Here is a 19595-nt window from a genome sequence, read left to right on the forward strand (position 1 = left end):
AGCTGATGTATATACACAATACAATACGGCTGATGTATGTACACAGTACGGCTGATGTATATACACAGTACGGCTGATGTATGTACACAGTACGGCTGATGTATATACACAATACAATATGGCTGATGCATATACACAATAGAATACAGCTGATGTATGTACACAATACAATACGGCTGATGCATATACACAATAGAATACAGCTGATGTATGTACACAGTACGGCTGATATATATATATATATATATATACATACACACACAGTACGGCTGATGTATATACACAATACAATACGGCTGATGCATATACACAATAGAATACAGCTGATGTATGTACACAATACAATACGGCTGATGCATATACACAATAGAATACAGCTGATGTATGTACACAATACAATACGGCTGATGTATGTACACAGTACGGCTGATGCATATACACAATACAATACGGCTGATGCATATACACAATAGAATACAGCTGATGTATGTACACAATACAATACGGCTGATGCATATACACAATACAATACGGCTGATGTATGTACACAGTACGGCTGATGCATATACACAATACAATACGGCTGATGCATATACACAATAGAATACAGCTGATGTATGTACACAATACAGTACGGCTGATGCATATACACAATAGAATACAGCTGATGTATGTACACAATACAATACGGCTGATGTATATACACAATAGAATACAGCTGATGTATGTACACAATACAATACGGCTGATGTATATACACAATAGAATACAGCTGATGTATGTACACAATACAATACAGCTGATGTATATACACAATAGAATACAGCTGATGTATGTACACAATACAATACGGCTGATGTATATACACAATACAATACGGCTGATGTATATACACAATACAATACGGCTGATGTATATACACAATACAATATGGCTGATGTATATACACAATGCAATACGGCTGATGCATATACACAATAGAATACAGCTGATGTATATACACAATGCAATACGGCTGATGCATATACACAATAGAATACAGCTGATGTATGTACACAATGCAATACGGCTGATGCATATACACAATAGAATACAGCTGATGTATGTACACAATGCAATACGGCTGATGCATATACACAATAGAATACAGCTGATGTATGTACACAATGCAATACGGCTGATGCATATACACAATAGAATACAGCTGATGTATGTACACAATGCAATACGGCTGATGCATATACACAATAGAATACAGCTGATGTATGTACACAATGCAATACGGCTGATGTATATACACAATAGAATACAGCTGATGTATGTACACAATAGAATACAGCTGATGTATATACACAATAGAATACAGCTGATGTATATACACAGTACGGCTGATGTATATACACAATAGAATACAGCTGATGTATGTACACAATAGAATACAGCTGATGTATACACAGTACGGCTGATGTATATACACAATAAAATACAGCTGATGTATATACACACAATAGAATACAGCTGATGTATGTACACAATACAGTACGGCTGATGTATACACAGTACGGCTGATGTATATACACAATACAATACGGCTGATGCATATACACAATAGAATACAGCTGATGTATGTACACAATACAGTACGGCTGATGTATACACAGTACGGCTGATGTATATACACAATACAATACGGCTGATGCATATACACAATAGAATACAGCTGATGTATGTACACAATACAATACGGCTGATGCATATACACAATAGAATACAGCTGATGTATATACACAATACAATACGGCTGATGTATATACACAATACAATACGGCTGATGCATATACACAATAGAATACAGCTGATGTATGTACACAATACAGTACGGCTGATGTATACACAGTACGGCTGATGTATGTACACAATACAATACGGCTGATGTATACACAGTACGGCTGATGTATATACACAATACAATACGGCTGATGCATATACACAATACAATACGGCTGATGTATATACACAATAGAATACAGCTGATGTATGTACACAATACAATACGGCTGATGTATATACACAATAGAATACAGCTGATGTATGTACACAATACAATACGGCTGATGTATACACAGTACGGCTGATGTATATACACAATACAATACGGCTGATGCATATACACAATACAATACGGCTGATGCATATACACAATAGAATACAGCTGATGTATGTACACAATACAATACGGCTGATGTATATACACAATAGAATACAGCTGATGTATGTACACAATACAATACGGCTGATGTATACACAATACAATACGGCTGATGTATACACAATACAATACGGCTGATGCATATACACAATACAATACGGCTGATGCATATACACAATAGAATACAGCTGATGTATATACACAATACAATACGGCTGATGCATATACACAATAGAATACAGCTGATGTATATACACAGTACGGCTGATGTATATACACAATACAATACGGCTGATGTATATACACAATAGAATACAGCTGATGTATATACACAATAGAATACAGCTGATGTATATACACAATAGAATACAGCTGATGTATATACACAATACAATACGGCTGATGTATGTACACAATACAATACGGCTGATGCATATACACAATAGAATACAGCTGATGTATATACACAATACAATACGGCTGATGTATGTACACAATACAATACGGCTGATGCATATACACAATAGAATACAGCTGATGTATATACACAATACAATACGGCTGATGTATATACACAATAGAATACAGCTGATGTATATACACAATACAATACGGCTGATGTATGTACACAATACAATACGGCTGATGCATATACACAATAGAATACAGCTGATGTATATACACAATACAATACGGCTGATGTATATACACAATAGAATACAGCTGATGTATATACACAATACAATACGGCTGATGTATGTACACAATACAATACGGCTGATGTATATACACAATAGAATACAGCTGATGTATGTACACAATGCATTTAGTTCACTTCACTATCTAGTAACTTCTAGAATCACAGCTTCACTTACACACAATTTCCCTCCTCCTTTTAGGATGTGACTTAGAACGAGGTGGTGTGTAGCTATGGTGACTTCTCCGCTGCTTTAATTGAACAAATACTTTGAGTACAATTTGTCTGCTTTATCTAAAATAACTGTGTTTCATATTCCTTTGTAAAACAAACCCACTTTATTTTACACAATGAACATAGGAGAATATTCTAGAACCTTGTAGAAATTGGTGTTTAAGTGGCGAGCAGCGGATAAACCCCTGTGCAGAAGCTGTTTATATCACACAGTGCTGAAACATCTCCATCTATGGCTCACGTCTGTTATATTTTAACCTGTTAATTGCTGGAATAAAGGAAGTTTACTTATATATCAGTGTCTGGGACATTACAGTAACACAGACCTACCCGAGTGAGTCCTGAAATGCATTTCCAGGCTGGATTTTCCTTTGAAGACTTTTTTGCAAACCTCACACTGGTGAAATGTTGCTTTGTACCTGGAAATCAAAACTAGAGGATCAAATTCAACACTCATCAAGCTAAACAGGCAGAGGCAATGGGAAGGGGCATTTATGTATAATATATTATGGTCTAACAACAGACAATAGGAAGGGGTATTTATGTATAATATATTATGGTCTAACAACAGACAATAGGAAGGGGCATTTATGTATAATATATTATGGTCTAACAACAGACAATAGGAAGTGGTATTTATGTATAATATATTATGGTCTAACAACAGACAATAGGAAGGGGCATTTATGTATAATATATTATGGTCTAACAACAGACAATGGGAAGGGGTATTTATGTATTATATATTATGGTCTAACAACAGACAATAGGTAGGGGCATTTATGTATAATATATTATGGTCTAACAACAGACAATAGGAAGGGGTATTTATGTATAATATATTATGGTCTAACAACAGACAATGGGAAGGGGCATTTATGTATAATATATTATGGTCTAACAACAGACAATAGGTAGGGGCATTTATGTATAATATATTATGGTCTAACAACAGACACTGGGAAGGGGCATTTATGTATAATATATTATGGTCTAACAACAGACAATGGGAAGGGGTATTTATGTATTATATATTATGGTCTAACAACAGACACTGGGAAGGGGCATTTATGTATAATATATTATGGTCTAACAACAGACACTGGGAAGGGGCATATATGTATAATATATTATGGTCTAACAACAGACAATAGGAAGGGGCATTTATGTATAATATATTATGGTCTAACAACAGACAATAGGAAGGGGCATTTATGTATAATATATTATGGTCTAACAACAGACACTGGGAAGGGGTATTTATGTATAATATATTATGGTGTAACAACAGGAAGGGGCATTTATGTATAATATATTATGGTCTAACAACAGAGACAATGGGAAGGGGCATTTATGTATAATATATTATGGTCTAACAACAGACAATAGGAAGGGGCATTTATGTATAATATATTATGGTCTAACAACAGACAATAGGAAGGGGCATTTATGTATAATATATTATGGTCTAACAACAGGAAGGGGCATTTATGTATAATATATTATGGTCTAACAACAGAGACAATGGGAAGGGGCATTTATGTATAATATATTATGGTCTAACAACAGACAATGGGAAGGGGCATTTATGTATAATATATTATGGTCTAACAACAGACAATGGGAAGGGGCATTTATGTATAATATATTATGGTCTAACAACAGACAATAGGAAGGGGCATTTATGTATAATATATTATGGTCTAACAACAGACAATAGGAAGGGGCATTTATGTATAATATATTATGGTCTAACAACAGACAATGGGAAGGGGAATTTATGTATAATATATTATGGTCTAACAACAGACAATGGGGAGGGGCATTTATGTATAATATATTATGGTCTAACAACAGACAATAGGAAGGGGCATTTATGTATAATATATTATGGTCTAACGACAGAGACAATGGGAAGGGGTATTTATGTATAATATATTATGGTCTAACAACAGACAATAGGAAGTGGTATTTATGTATAATATATTATGGTCTAACAACAGAGAGAATGGGAAGGGGCATTTATGTATAATATATTATGGTCTAACAACAGACAATAGGAAGTGGTATTTATGTATAATATATTATGGTCTAACAACAGACAATAGGAAGTGGTATTTATGTATAATATATTATGGTCTAACAACAGACAATAGGAAGTGGTATTTATGTATAATATATTATGGTCTAACAACAGAGAGAATGGGAAGGGGTATTTATGTATAATATATTATGGTCTAACAACAGACAATAGGAAGGGGTATTTATGTATAATATATTATGGTCTAACAACAGACAATAGGAAGTGGTATTTATGTATAATATATTATGGTCTAACAACAGAGAGAATGGGAAGGGGTATTTATGTATAATATATTATGGTCTAACAACAGACAATAGGAAGGGGTATTTATGTATAATATATTATGGTCTAACAACAGACAATGGGAAGGGGCATTTATGTATAATATATTATGGTCTAACAACAGACAATAGGAAGGGGTATTTATGTATAATATATTATGGTCTAACAACAGACAATAGGAAGGGGTATTTATGTATAATATATTATGGTCTAACAACAGACAATAGGAAGTGGTATTTATGTATAATATATTATGGTCTAACAACAGACAATAGGAAGTGGTATTTATGTATAATATATTATGGTCTAACAACAGAGAGAATGGGAAGGGGTATTTATGTATAATATATTATGGTCTAACAACAGAGAGAATGGGAAGGGGCATTTATGTATAATATATTATGGTCTAACAACAGACAATAGGAAGGGGCATTTATGTATAATATATTATGGTCTAACAACAGACAATAGGAAGGGGTATTTATGTATAATATATTATGGTCTAACAACAGACAATAGGAAGGGGCATTTATGTATAATATATTATGATCTAACAACAGACAATAGGAAGGGGCATTTATGTATAATATATTATGGTCTAACAACAGACAATGGGAAGGGGCATTTATGTATAATATATTATGGTCTAACAACAGACAATGGGAAGGGACATTTATGTATAATATATTATGGTCTAACAACAGACAATAGGAAGGGGCATTTATGTATAATATATTATAGTCTAACAACAGACAATAGGAAGGGGCATTTATGTATAATATATTATGGTCTAACAACAGACAATAGGAAGGGGCATTTATGTATAATATATTATGGTCTAACAACAGACACTGGGAAGGGGCATTTATGTATAATATATTATGGTCTAACAACAGACAATGGGAAGGGGTATTTATGTATAATATATTATGGTCTAACAACAGACAATGGGAAGGGGCATTTATGTATAATATATTATGGTCTAACAACAGACAATAGGAAGGGGCATTTATGTATAATATATTATGGTCTAACAACAGAGACAATAGGAAGAGGAATTTATGTATAATATATTATGGTCTAACAACAGACAATAGGAAGGGGCATTTATGTATAATATATTATGGTCTAACAACAGGAAGGGGTATTTATGTATAATATATTATGGTCTAACAACAGACAATAGGAAGGGGCATTTATGTATAATATATTATGGTCTAACAACAGACAATGGGAAGGGGCATTTATGTATAATATATTATGGTCTAACAACAGACAATAGGAAGGGGCATTTATGTATAATATATTATGGTCTAACAACAGACAATGGGAAGGGGCATTTATGTATAATATATTATGGTCTAACAACAGACAATAGGAAGGGGCATTTATGTATAATATATTATGGTCTAACAACAGACAATGGGAAGGGACATTTATGTATAATATATTATGGTCTAACAACAGACACTGGGAAGGGGCATTTATGTATAATATATTATGGTCTAACAACAGAGACAATAGGAAGAGGAATTTATGTATAATATATTATGGTCTAACAACAGACAATAGGAAGGGGCATTTATGTATAATATAATATGGTCTAACAACAGACAATGGGAAGGGGCATTTATGTATAATATAATATGGTCTAACAACAGACAATGGGAAGGGGCATTTATGTATAATATATTATGGTCTAACAACAGACAATGGGAAGGGGCATTTATGTATAATATATTATGGTCTAACAACAGAGACAATAGGAAGAGGAATTTATGTATAATATATTATGGTCTAACAACAGACAATGGGAAGGGGCATTTATGTATAATATATTATGGTCTAACAACAGACACTGGGAAGGGGCATTTATGTATAATATATTATGGTCTAACAACAGACACTGGGAAGGGGCATTTATGTATAATATATTATGGTCTAACAACAGGAAGGGGTATTTATGTATAATATATTATGGTCTAACAACAGACAATGGGAAGGGGTATTTATGTATAATATATTATGGTCTAACAACAGACAATAGGAAGGGGTATTTATGTATTATATATTATGGTCTAACAACAGACACTGGGAAGGGGCATTTATGTATAATATATTATGGTCTAACAACAGGAAGGGGCATTTATGTATAATATATTATGGTCTAACAACAGACACTGGGAAGGGGTATTTATGTATAATATATTATGGTCTAACAACAGACAATAGGAAGGGGTATTTATGTATTATATATTATGGTCTAACAACAGACAATGGGAAGGGGCATTTATGTATAATATATTATGGTCTAACAACAGACAATGGGAAGGGGCATTTATGTATAATATATTATGGTCTAACAACAGAGACAATAGGAAGAGGAATTTATGTATAATATATTATGGTCTAACAACAGACAATGGGAAGGGGCATTTATGTATAATATATTATGGTCTAACAACAGACAATAGGAAGGGACATTTATGTATAATATATTATGGTCTAACAACAGACACAATAGGAAGGGGCATTTATGTATAATATATTATGGTCTAACAACAGACAATGGGAAGGGGCATTTATGTATAATATATTATGGTCTAACAACAGACACTGGGAAGGGGCATTTATGTATAATATATTATGGTCTAACAACAGACAATAGGAAGGGGCATTTATGTATAATATATTATGGTCTAACAACAGACAATAGGAAGGGGCATTTATGTATAATATATTATGGTCTAACAACAGACAATAGGAAGGGGCATTTATGTATAATATATTATGGTCTAACAACAGACAATGGGGAGGGGCATTTATGTATAATATATTATGGTCTAACAACAGACAATAGGAAGGGGTATTTATGTATAATATATTATGGTCTAACAACAGACAATAGGAAGGGGTATTTATGTATAATATATTATGGTCTAACAACAGACAATAGGAAGGGGCATTTATGTATAATATATTATGGTCTAACAACAGACAATGGGGAGGGGCATTTATGTATAATATATTATGGTCTAACAACAGACAATGGGAAGGGACATTTATGTATAATATATTATGGTCTAACAACAGAGACAATGGGAAGGGGCATTTATGTATAATATATTATGGTCTAACAACAGACAATAGGAAGTGGTATTTATGTATAATATATTATGGTCTAACAACAGACAATGGGAAGGGACATTTATGTATAATATATTATGGTCTAACAACAGACAATGGGAAGGGGTATTTATGTATAATATATTATGGTCTAACAACAGACAATAGGAAGGGGCATTTATGTATAATATATTATGGTCTAACAACAGACAATGGGGAGGGGCATTTATGTATAATATATTATGGTCTAACAACAGACAATAGGAAGGGGTATTTATGTATAATATATTATGGTCTAACAACAGACAATAGGAAGGGGCATTTATGTATAATATATTATGGGCATTTATGTATAATATATTATGGTCTAACAACAGACAATAGGAAGTGGTATTTATGTATAATATATTATGGTCTAACAACAGACAATGGGAAGGGGTATTTATGTATAATATATTATGGTCTAACAACAGACAATAGGAAGGGGCATTTATGTATAATATATTATGGTCTAACAACAGACAATAGGAAGGGGCATTTATGTATAATATATTATGGTCTAACAACAGACAATGGGGAGGGGCATTTATGTATAATATATTATGGTCTAACAACAGACAATAGGAAGGGGTATTTATGTATAATATATTATGGTCTAACAACAGACAATAGGAAGGGGCATTTATGTATAATATATTATGGGCATTTATGTATAATATATTATGGTCTAACAACAGACAATAGGAAGGGGCATTTATGTATAATATATTATGGTCTAACGACAGACAATAGGAAGGGGCATTTATGTATAATATATTATGGTCTTACAACAGACAATAGGTAGGGGCATTTATGTATAATATATTATGGTCTAACAACAGAGACAATAGGAAGGGGCATTTATGTATAATATATTATGGTCTAACAACAGACAATAGGAAGGGGCATTTATGTATAATATATTATGGTCTAACAACAGACAATAGGAAGGGGTATTTATGTATAATATATTATGGTCTAACAACAGACACTGGGAAGGGGTATTTATGTATAATATATTATGGTCTAACAACAGACAACAGGAAGGGGCATTTATGTATAATATATTATGGTCTAACAACAGAGACAATAGGAAGGGGTATTTATGTATAATATATTATGGTCTAAAAACAGACAATAGGAAGGGGCATTTATGTATAATATATTATGGTCTAACAACAGACAATGGGAAGGGGCATTTATGTATAATATATTATGGTCTAACAACAGACAATGGGAAGGGGCATTTATGTATAATATATTATGGTCTAACAACAGACAATAGGAAGGGGCATTTATGTATAATATATTATGGTCTAACAACAGACAATGGGAAGGGGCATTTATGTATAATATATTATGGTCTAACAACAGACAATGGGAAGGGGCATTTATGTATAATATATTATGGTCTAACAACAGACAATGGGAAGGGGCATTTATGTATAATATATTATGGTCTAACAACAGACAATAGGAAGGGGTATTTATGTATAATATATTATGGTCTAACAACAGACAATAGGAAGTGGTATTTATGTATAATATATTATGGTCTAACAACAGACAATAGGAAGTGGTATTTATGTATAATATATTATGGTCTAACAACAGACAATAGGAAGGGGCATTTATGTATAATATATTATGGTCTAACAACAGACACTGGGAAGGGACATTTATGTATAATATATTATGGTCTAACAACAGACAATAGGAAGGGGCATTTATGTATAATATATTATGGTCTAACAACAGACAACAGGAAGGGGTATTTATGTATAATATATTATGGTCTAACAACAGACAATAGGAAGGGGCATTTATGTATAATATATTATGGTCTAACAACAGACACTGGGAAGGGACATTTATGTATAATATATTATGGTCTAACAACAGACAATAGGAAGGGGCATTTATGTATAATATATTATGGTCTAACAACAGACAATGGGAAGGGGCATTTATGTATAATATATTATGGTCTAACAACAGGAAGGGGTATTTATGTATAATATATTATGGTCTAACAACAGACAATGGGAAGGGGCATTTATGTATAATATATTATGGTCTAACAACAGGAAGGGGTATTTATGTATTATATATTATGGTCTAACAACAGACAATAGGAAGGGGCATTTATGTATAATATATTATGGTCTAACAACAGACAATGGGAAGGGGCATTTATGTATAATATATTATGGTCTAACAACAGACAATAGGAAGGGGCATTTATGTATAATATATTATGGTCTAACAACAGACAATAGGAAGGGGCATTTATGTATAATATATTATGGTCTAACAACAGACACTGGGAAGGGGTATTTATGTATAATATATTATGGTCTAACAACAGACAATGGGAAGGAGCATTTATGTATAATATATTATGGTCTAACAACAGACAATGGGAAGGAGCATTTATGTATAATATATTATGGTCTAACAACAGACAATGGGAAGGGGTATTTATGTATAATATATTATGGTCTAACAACAGACAATGGGAAGGAGCATTTATGTATAATATATTATGGTCTAACAACAGACAATAGGAAGGGGTATTTATGTATAATATATTATGGTCTAACAACAGACAATGGGAAGGGGAATTTATGTATAATATATTATGGTCTAACAACAGACAATAGGAAGGGGCATTTATGTATAATATATTATGGTCTAACAACAGACAATGGGAAGGGGCATTTATGTATAATATATTATGGTCTAACAACAGACAATAGGAAGGGGCATTTATGTATAATATATTATGGTCTAACAACAGACAACAGGAAGGGGTATTTATGTATAATATATTATGGTCTAACAACAGACAACAGGAAGGGGTATTTATGTATAATATATTATGGTCTAACAACAGACAATGGGAAGGGGCATTTATGTATAATATATTATGGTCTAACAACAGACAATAGGAAGGGGCATTTATGTATAATATATTATGGTCTAACAACAGACAACAGGAAGGGGTATTTATGTATAATATATTATGGTCTAACAACAGACAATGGGAAGGGGAATTTATGTATAATATATTATGGTCTAACAACAGAGACAATAGGAAGGGGCATTTATGTATAATATATTATGGTCTAACAACAGACAATGAGAAGGGACATTTATGTATAATATATTATGGTCTAACAACAGACAATGGGAAGGGGCATTTATGTATAATATATTATGGTCTAACAACAGACAATAGGAAGGGGCATTTATGTATAATATATTATGGTCTAACAACAGACACTGGGAAGGGGCATTTATGTATATAATATATTATGGTCTAACAACAGACAATGGGAAGGGGCATTTATGTATAATATATTATGGTCTAACAACAGACAATGGGAAGGGGCATTTATGTATAATATATTATGGTCTAACAACAGACAATAGGAAGGGGCATTTATGTATAATATATTATGGTCTAACAACAGACAATGGGAAGGGGCATTTATGTATAATATATTATGGTCTAACAACAGACAATAGGAAGGGGCATTTATGTATAATATAATATGGTCTAACAACAGACAATGGGAAGGGGAATTTATGTATAATATATTATGGTCTAACAACAGACAATAGGAAGGGGCATTTATGTATAATATATTATGGTCTAACAACAGACAATAGGAAGGGGCATTTATGTATAATATATTATGGTCTAACAACAGACAATAGGAAGGGGCATTTATGTATAATATATTATGGTCTAACAACAGAGACAATAGGAAGGGGCATTTATGTATAATATATTATGGTCTAACAACAGAGACAATAGGAAGGGGCATTTATGTATAATATATTATGGTCTAACAACAGAGACAATAGGAAGGGGCATTTATGTATAATATATTATGGTCTAACAACAGAGACAATAGGAAGGGGCATTTATGTATAATATATTATGGTCTAACAACAGACAATAGGAAGGGGCATTTATGTATAATATATTATGGTCTAACAACAGAGACAATAGGAAGGGGTATTTATGTATAATATATTATGGTCTAACAACAGACAATGGGAAGGGGCATTTATGTATAATATATTATGGTCTAACAACAGACAATGGGAAGGGGCATTTATGTATAATATATTATGGTCTAACAACAGAGACAATAGGAAGGGGCATTTATGTATAATATATTATGGTCTAACAACAGACAATAGGAAGGGGCATTTATGTATAATATATTATGGTCTAACAACAGAGACAATAGGAAGGGGTATTTATGTATAATATATTATGGTCTAACAACAGACAATGGGAAGGGGCATTTATGTATAATATATTATGGTCTAACAACAGACAATGGGAAGGGGCATTTATGTATAATATATTATGGTCTAACAACAGACATTGGGAAGGGGCATTTATGTATAATATATTATGGTCTAACAACAGACACTGGGAAGGGGCATTTATGTATAATATATTATGGTCTAACAACAGACAATAGGAAGGGGCATTTATGTATAATATATTATGGTCTAACAACAGACAATGGGAAGGGGCATTTATGTATAATATATTATGGTCTAACAACAGACACTGGGAAGGGGCATTTATGTATTATATATTATGGTCTAACAACAGACAATGGGAAGGGGCATTTATGTATAATATATTATGGTCTAACAACAGACAATGGGAAGGGGCATTTATGTATAATATATTATGGTCTAACAACAGACACTGGGAAGGGGCATTTATGTATTATATATTATGGTCTAACAACAGACAATGGGAAGGGGCATTTATGTATAATATATTATGGTCTAACAACAGACAATGGGAAGGGGCATTTATGTATAATATATTATGGTCTAACAACAGACAATAGGAAGGGGTATTTATGTATAATATATTATGGTCTAACAACAGACAATAGGAAGGGGTATTTATGTATAATATATTATGGTCTAACAACAGACAATGGGAAGGGGCATTTATGTATAATATATTATGGTCTAACAACAGACAATAGGAAGAGGTATTTATGTATAATATATTATGGTCTAACAACAGACAATGGGGAGGGGCATTTATGTATAATATATTATGGTCTAACAACAGACAATAGGAAGAGGTATTTATGTATAATATATTATGGTCTAACAACAGACAATAGGAAGGGGCATTTATGTATAATATATTATGGTCTAACAACAGACAATAGGAAGGGGCATTTATGCATAATATATTATGGTCTAACAACAGGAAGGGGTATTTATGTATAATATATTATGGTCTAACAACAGACAATAGGAAGGGGCATTTATGTATAATATATTATGGTCTAACAACAGAGACAATGGGAAGGGGTATTTATGTATAATATATTATGGTCTAACAACAGACAATAGGAAGGGGCATTTATGTATAATATATTATGGTCTAACAACAGACAATAGGAAGGGACATTTATGTATAATATATTATGGTCTAACAACAGACACTGGGAAGGGGCATTTATGTATAATATATTATGGTCTAACAACAGACAATAGGAAGGGACATTTATGTATAATATATTATGGTCTAACAACAGACAATAGGAAGGGACATTTATGTATAATATATTATGGTCTAACAACAGACACTGGGAAGGGGCATTTATGTATAATATATTATGGTCTAACAACAGACAAAGGGAAGGGGTATTTATGTATTATATATTATGGTCTAACAACAGACAATGGGAAGGGGCATTTATGTATAATATATTATGGTCTAACAACAGAGAGAATGGGAAGGGGCATTTATGTATAATATATTATGGTCTAACAACCGACAATAGGAAGGGGCATTTATGTATAATATATTATGGTCTAACAACAGAGACAATGGGAAGGGGTATTTATGTATAATATATTATGGTCTAACAACAGAGACAATAGGAAGGGGTATTTATGTATAATATATTATGGTCTAACAACAGACAATAGGAAGGGGTATTTATGTATAATATATTATGGTCTAACAACAGACAATAGGAAGAGGTATTTATGTATAATATATTATGGTCTAACAACAGACAATGGGGAGGGGCATTTATGTATAATATATTATGGTCTAACAACAGACAATAGGAAGAGGTATTTATGTATAATATATTATGGTCTAACAACAGACAATAGGAAGGGGCATTTATGTATAATATATTATGGTCTAACAACAGACAATAGGAAGGGGCATTTATGTATAATATATTATGGTCTAACAACAGGAAGGGGTATTTATGTATAATATATTATGGTCTAACAACAGACAATAGGAAGGGGCATTTATGTATAATATATTATGGTCTAACAACAGAGACAATGGGAAGGGGTATTTATGTATAATATATTATGGTCTAACAACAGACAATAGGAAGGGGCATTTATGTATAATATATTATGGTCTAACAACAGAGACAATGGGAAGGGGCATTTATGTATAATATATTATGGTCTAACAACAGACAATGGGAAGGGGCATTTATGTATAATATATTATGGTCTAACAACAGACAATAGGAAGGGGCATTTATGTATAATATATTATGGTCTAACAACAGACAATAGGAAGGGGCATTTATGTATAATATATTATGGTCTAACAACAGACAATAGGAAGGGACATTTATGTATAATATATTATGGTCTAACAACAGACAATGGGAAGGGGCATTTATGTATAATATATTATGGTCTAACAACAGACAAAGGGAAGGGGTATTTATGTATTATATATTATGGTCTAACAACAGACAATGGGAAGGGGCATTTATGTATAATATATTATGGTCTAACAACAGAGAGAATGGGAAGGGGCATTTATGTATAATATATTATGGTCTAACAACCGACAATAGGAAGGGGCATTTATGTATAATATATTATGGTCTAACAACAGAGACAATGGGAAGGGGTATTTATGTATAATATATTATGGTCTAACAACAGACAATGGGAAGGGGCATTTATGTATAATATATTATGGTCTAACGACAGACACAATGGGAAGGGGCATTTATGTATAATATATTATGGTCTAACAACAGACAATAGGAAGGGGCATTTATGTATAATATATTATGGTCTAACAACAGACAATGGGAAGGGGCATTTATGTATAATATAGTATGGTCTAACAACAGAGAGAATGGGAAGGGGCATTTATGTATAATATATTATGGTCTAACAGACAATGGGAAGGGGCATTTATGTATAATATATTATGGTCTAACGACAGACACAATGGGAAGGGGCATTTATGTATAATATATTATGGTCTAACAGACAATGGGAAGGGGCATTTATGTATTATATATTATGGTCTAACGACAGACACAATGGGAAGGGGCATTTATGTATAATATATTATGGTCTAACAGACAATGGGAAGGGGCATTTATGTATAATATATTATGGTCTAACAGACAATGGGAAGGGGCATTTATGTATAATATATTATGGTCTAACAACCGACAATAGGAAGGGGCATTTATGTATAATATATTATGGTCTAACAACAGAGACAATAGGAAGGGGCATTTATGTATAATATATTATGGTCTAACAACAGAGACAATGGGAAGGGGCATTTATGTATAATATATTATGGTCTAACAACAGACAATGGGAAGGGGCATTTATGTATAATATATTATGGTCTAACAACAGACACTGGGAAGGGGCATTTATGTATAATATATTATGGTCTAACAACAGACAATGGGAAGGGGCATTTATGTATAATATATTATGGTCTAACAACAGAGACAATGGGAAGGGGCATTTATGTATAATATATTATGGTCTAACAACAGACAATAGGAAGTGGTATTTATGTATAATATATTATGGTCTAACAACAGACACAATAGGAAGGGGCATTTATGTATAATATATTATGGTCTAACAACAGACACTGGGAAGGGGTATTTATGTATAATATATTATGGTCTAACAACAGACAATGGGAAGGGGTATTTATGTATAATATATTATGGTCTAACAACAGACACTGGGAAGGGGTATTTATGTATAATATATTATGGTCTAACAACAGACAATGGGAAGGGACATTTATGTATAATATATTATGGTCTAACAACAGACACAATAGGAAGGGACATTTATGTATAATATATTATGGTCTAACAACAGACAATAGGAAGGGGCATTTATGTATAATATATTATGGTCTAACAACAGACAATGGGGAGGGGCATTTATGTATAATATATTATGGTCTAACAACAGACAATAGGAAGGGGTATTTATGTATAATATATTATGGTCTAACGACAGACACTGGGAAGGGGCATTTATGTATAATATATTATGGTCTAACAACAGACAATAGGAAGGGGCATTTATGTATAATATATTATGGTCTAACAACAGACAATGGGAAGGAGCATTTATGTATAATATATTATGGTCTAACAACAGGAAGGGGCATTTATGTATAATATATTATGGTCTAACAACAGAGACAATGGGAAGGAGCATTTATGTATAATATATTATGGTCTAACAACAGACAATAGGAAGGGGCATTTATGTATAATATATTATGGTCTAACAACAGACAATGGGAAGGGGCATTTATGTATAATATATTATGGTCTAACAACAGAGACAATAGGAAGGGGCATTTATGTATAATATATTATGGTCTAACAACAGACAATAGGAAGGGGCATTTATGTATAATATATTATGGTCTAACAACAGACAATGGGAAGGGACATTTATGTATAATATATTATGGTCTAACAACAGAGACAATAGGAAGGGGCATTTATGTATAATATATTATGGTCTAACAACAGACAATGGGAAGGGACATTTATGTATAATATATTATGGTCTAACAACAGACAATGGGAAGGGGCATTTATGTATAATATATTATGGTCTAACAACAGACAATAGGAAGGGGCATTTATGTATAATATATTATGGTCTAACAACAGACAATGGGAAGGAGCATTTATGTATAATATATTATGGTCTAACAACAGACAATAGGAAGGGGTATTTATGTATAATATATTATGGTCTAACAACAGACAATGGGAAGGGGCATTTATGTATAATATATTATGGTCTAACAACAGACAATAGGAAGGGGCATTTATGTATAATATATTATGGTCTAACGACAGACACTGGGAAGGGGCATTTATGTATAATATATTATGGTCTAACAACAGACACTGGGAAGGGGCATTTATATATAATATATTATGGTCTAACAACAGACACTGGGAAGGGGCATCCTATATTATAAAAGGCCAAGTGTTTGTCTGAAGCCGTCATGCGCAGTAGAGACAAACACTTGGCCTTGAGATAGGGAGCGCGAGGTACACAAACAGCTGTGAGGTCTGGGGAGCGCGAGGTAAGCTGATTGAAACAGCCTGTGGCAAGAGATATGGAGCGCGAGCTACTCAACGCTCCCCAGACCTCACAGCTGTTTGTGGCCGACGGGAGCGTTGCGATGGGGGCGTGGCCGGGCGTTGCGATGGGCGTGGCCGGGCGGGTGCCGCCGCGATGGGGCGTGGCTGAACGGGGACACGCAATAACAAGACTTCAAGACAGAGCCAGAGAGGGAGCAGGAGAGGGGGGGAGAAGGGACAAAGAGGAGAGAGAGAGCCAAAGGGGGGAGAGAGAGTCAAAGAGAAGGGGGGGAGAGAGAGCCAAAGAGAAGGGGGGGGGGAGAGCCAAAGAGAAGGGGGGGGGGGAGCCAAAGAGAAGGGGGGGGGAGCCAAAGAGAAGGGGGGGGAGCCAAAGAGAAGGGGGGGGGAGCCAAAGAGAAGGGGGGGGGGAAGCCAAAGAGAAGGGGGGGGGAGCCAAAGAGAAGGGGGGGGGGGAGCCAAAGAGAAGGGGGGGGGGGAGCCAAAGAGAAGGGGGAGGGAGAGCCAAAGAGGGGGAGGGAGAGCCAAAGAGGGGGAGGGAGAGCCAAAGAGGGGGAGGGAGAGCCAAAGAGGGGGGAGGGAGAGCCAAAGAGGGGGAGGGAGAGCCAAAGAGGGGGAGGGAGAGCCAAAGAGGGGGGAGAGAGCCAAAGAGGGGGGAGAGAACAAAAGAGGGGGGAGAGAACAAAAGAGGGGGGAGAGAACAAAAGAGGGGGGGAGAGAGCCAAAGAGGGGAGAGAGAAAGCAAAAGAGGGGGGGGGGAGAGCCGGGGGGGGGAGAGCCAAAGAGGAGGGGGAGAGCCAAAGAGGGGGAAGAGAGAGAGCCAAAGAGGAAAGAGAGCCAAAGAGGAGAGAGAGCAAAAGAGGGGAGAGAGCCAAAGAGGGGGGAGAGAGCCAAAGAGGGGGGAGAGAGCCAAAGAAGGGGGGAGAGCCAAAGAAGGGGGGAGAGCCAAAGGGGGGGGGGGGAGAGCCAAAGAGGGGGGAGAGAACAAAAGAGGGGGGAGAGAACAAAAGAGGGGGGAGAGAGAGCAAAAGAAAGGAGGGAGAGAGCAAAAGAGGGGAGAGAGAGAGAGAGAGAGAGCAAAGGAGAGGGGGGAGAGAAAGCAAAAGAGAGGGGGGAGAGAAAGCAAAAGAAAGGGGGGAAGAGAGAGCAAAAGAAAGGGGGGAAGAGAGAGCAAAAGAGAGGGGGGAGAGAGCAAGGGGTGGGACCGCTGTACTGCAAAAAATGGCCCGTGTACACGGGCTTTAGTACTAGTTTATATATAATATATTATGGTCTAACAACAGACACTGGGAAGGGACATTTATGTATAATATATTATGGTCTAACAACAGAGACAATGGGAAGGGGCATTTATGTATAATATATTATGGTCTAACAACCGAGACAATGGGAAGGGGCATTTATGTATAATATATTATGGTCTAACGACAGACACTGGGAAGGGGCATTTATGTATAATATATTATG

At 34.5% G+C, this 19595-nt stretch overlaps 1 protein-coding gene across 3 annotated transcripts in view; it reads right to left on the minus strand.

Annotated features, from left to right (window-relative positions):
• The window catches only part of ZBTB41 (zinc finger and BTB domain containing 41), an 81039-nt gene that overhangs the window by 10602 nt on the left and 50842 nt on the right, over positions 1 to 19595 (minus strand). For all 3 annotated transcript variants that reach the window (XM_053693790.1, XM_053693789.1, XM_053693791.1), the window contains exon 10: positions 3471 to 3559. In XM_053693790.1, coding sequence (XP_053549765.1) covers positions 3471 to 3559 — 89 coding nt within the window. The remainder of the gene's footprint in view (positions 1 to 3470; positions 3560 to 19595) is intronic.

Source organism: Bombina bombina, chromosome 10 (genome assembly GCF_027579735.1).
Source record: "Bombina bombina isolate aBomBom1 chromosome 10, aBomBom1.pri, whole genome shotgun sequence".
In the NCBI taxonomy this organism is placed as follows: domain Eukaryota; kingdom Metazoa; phylum Chordata; class Amphibia; order Anura; family Bombinatoridae; genus Bombina; species Bombina bombina.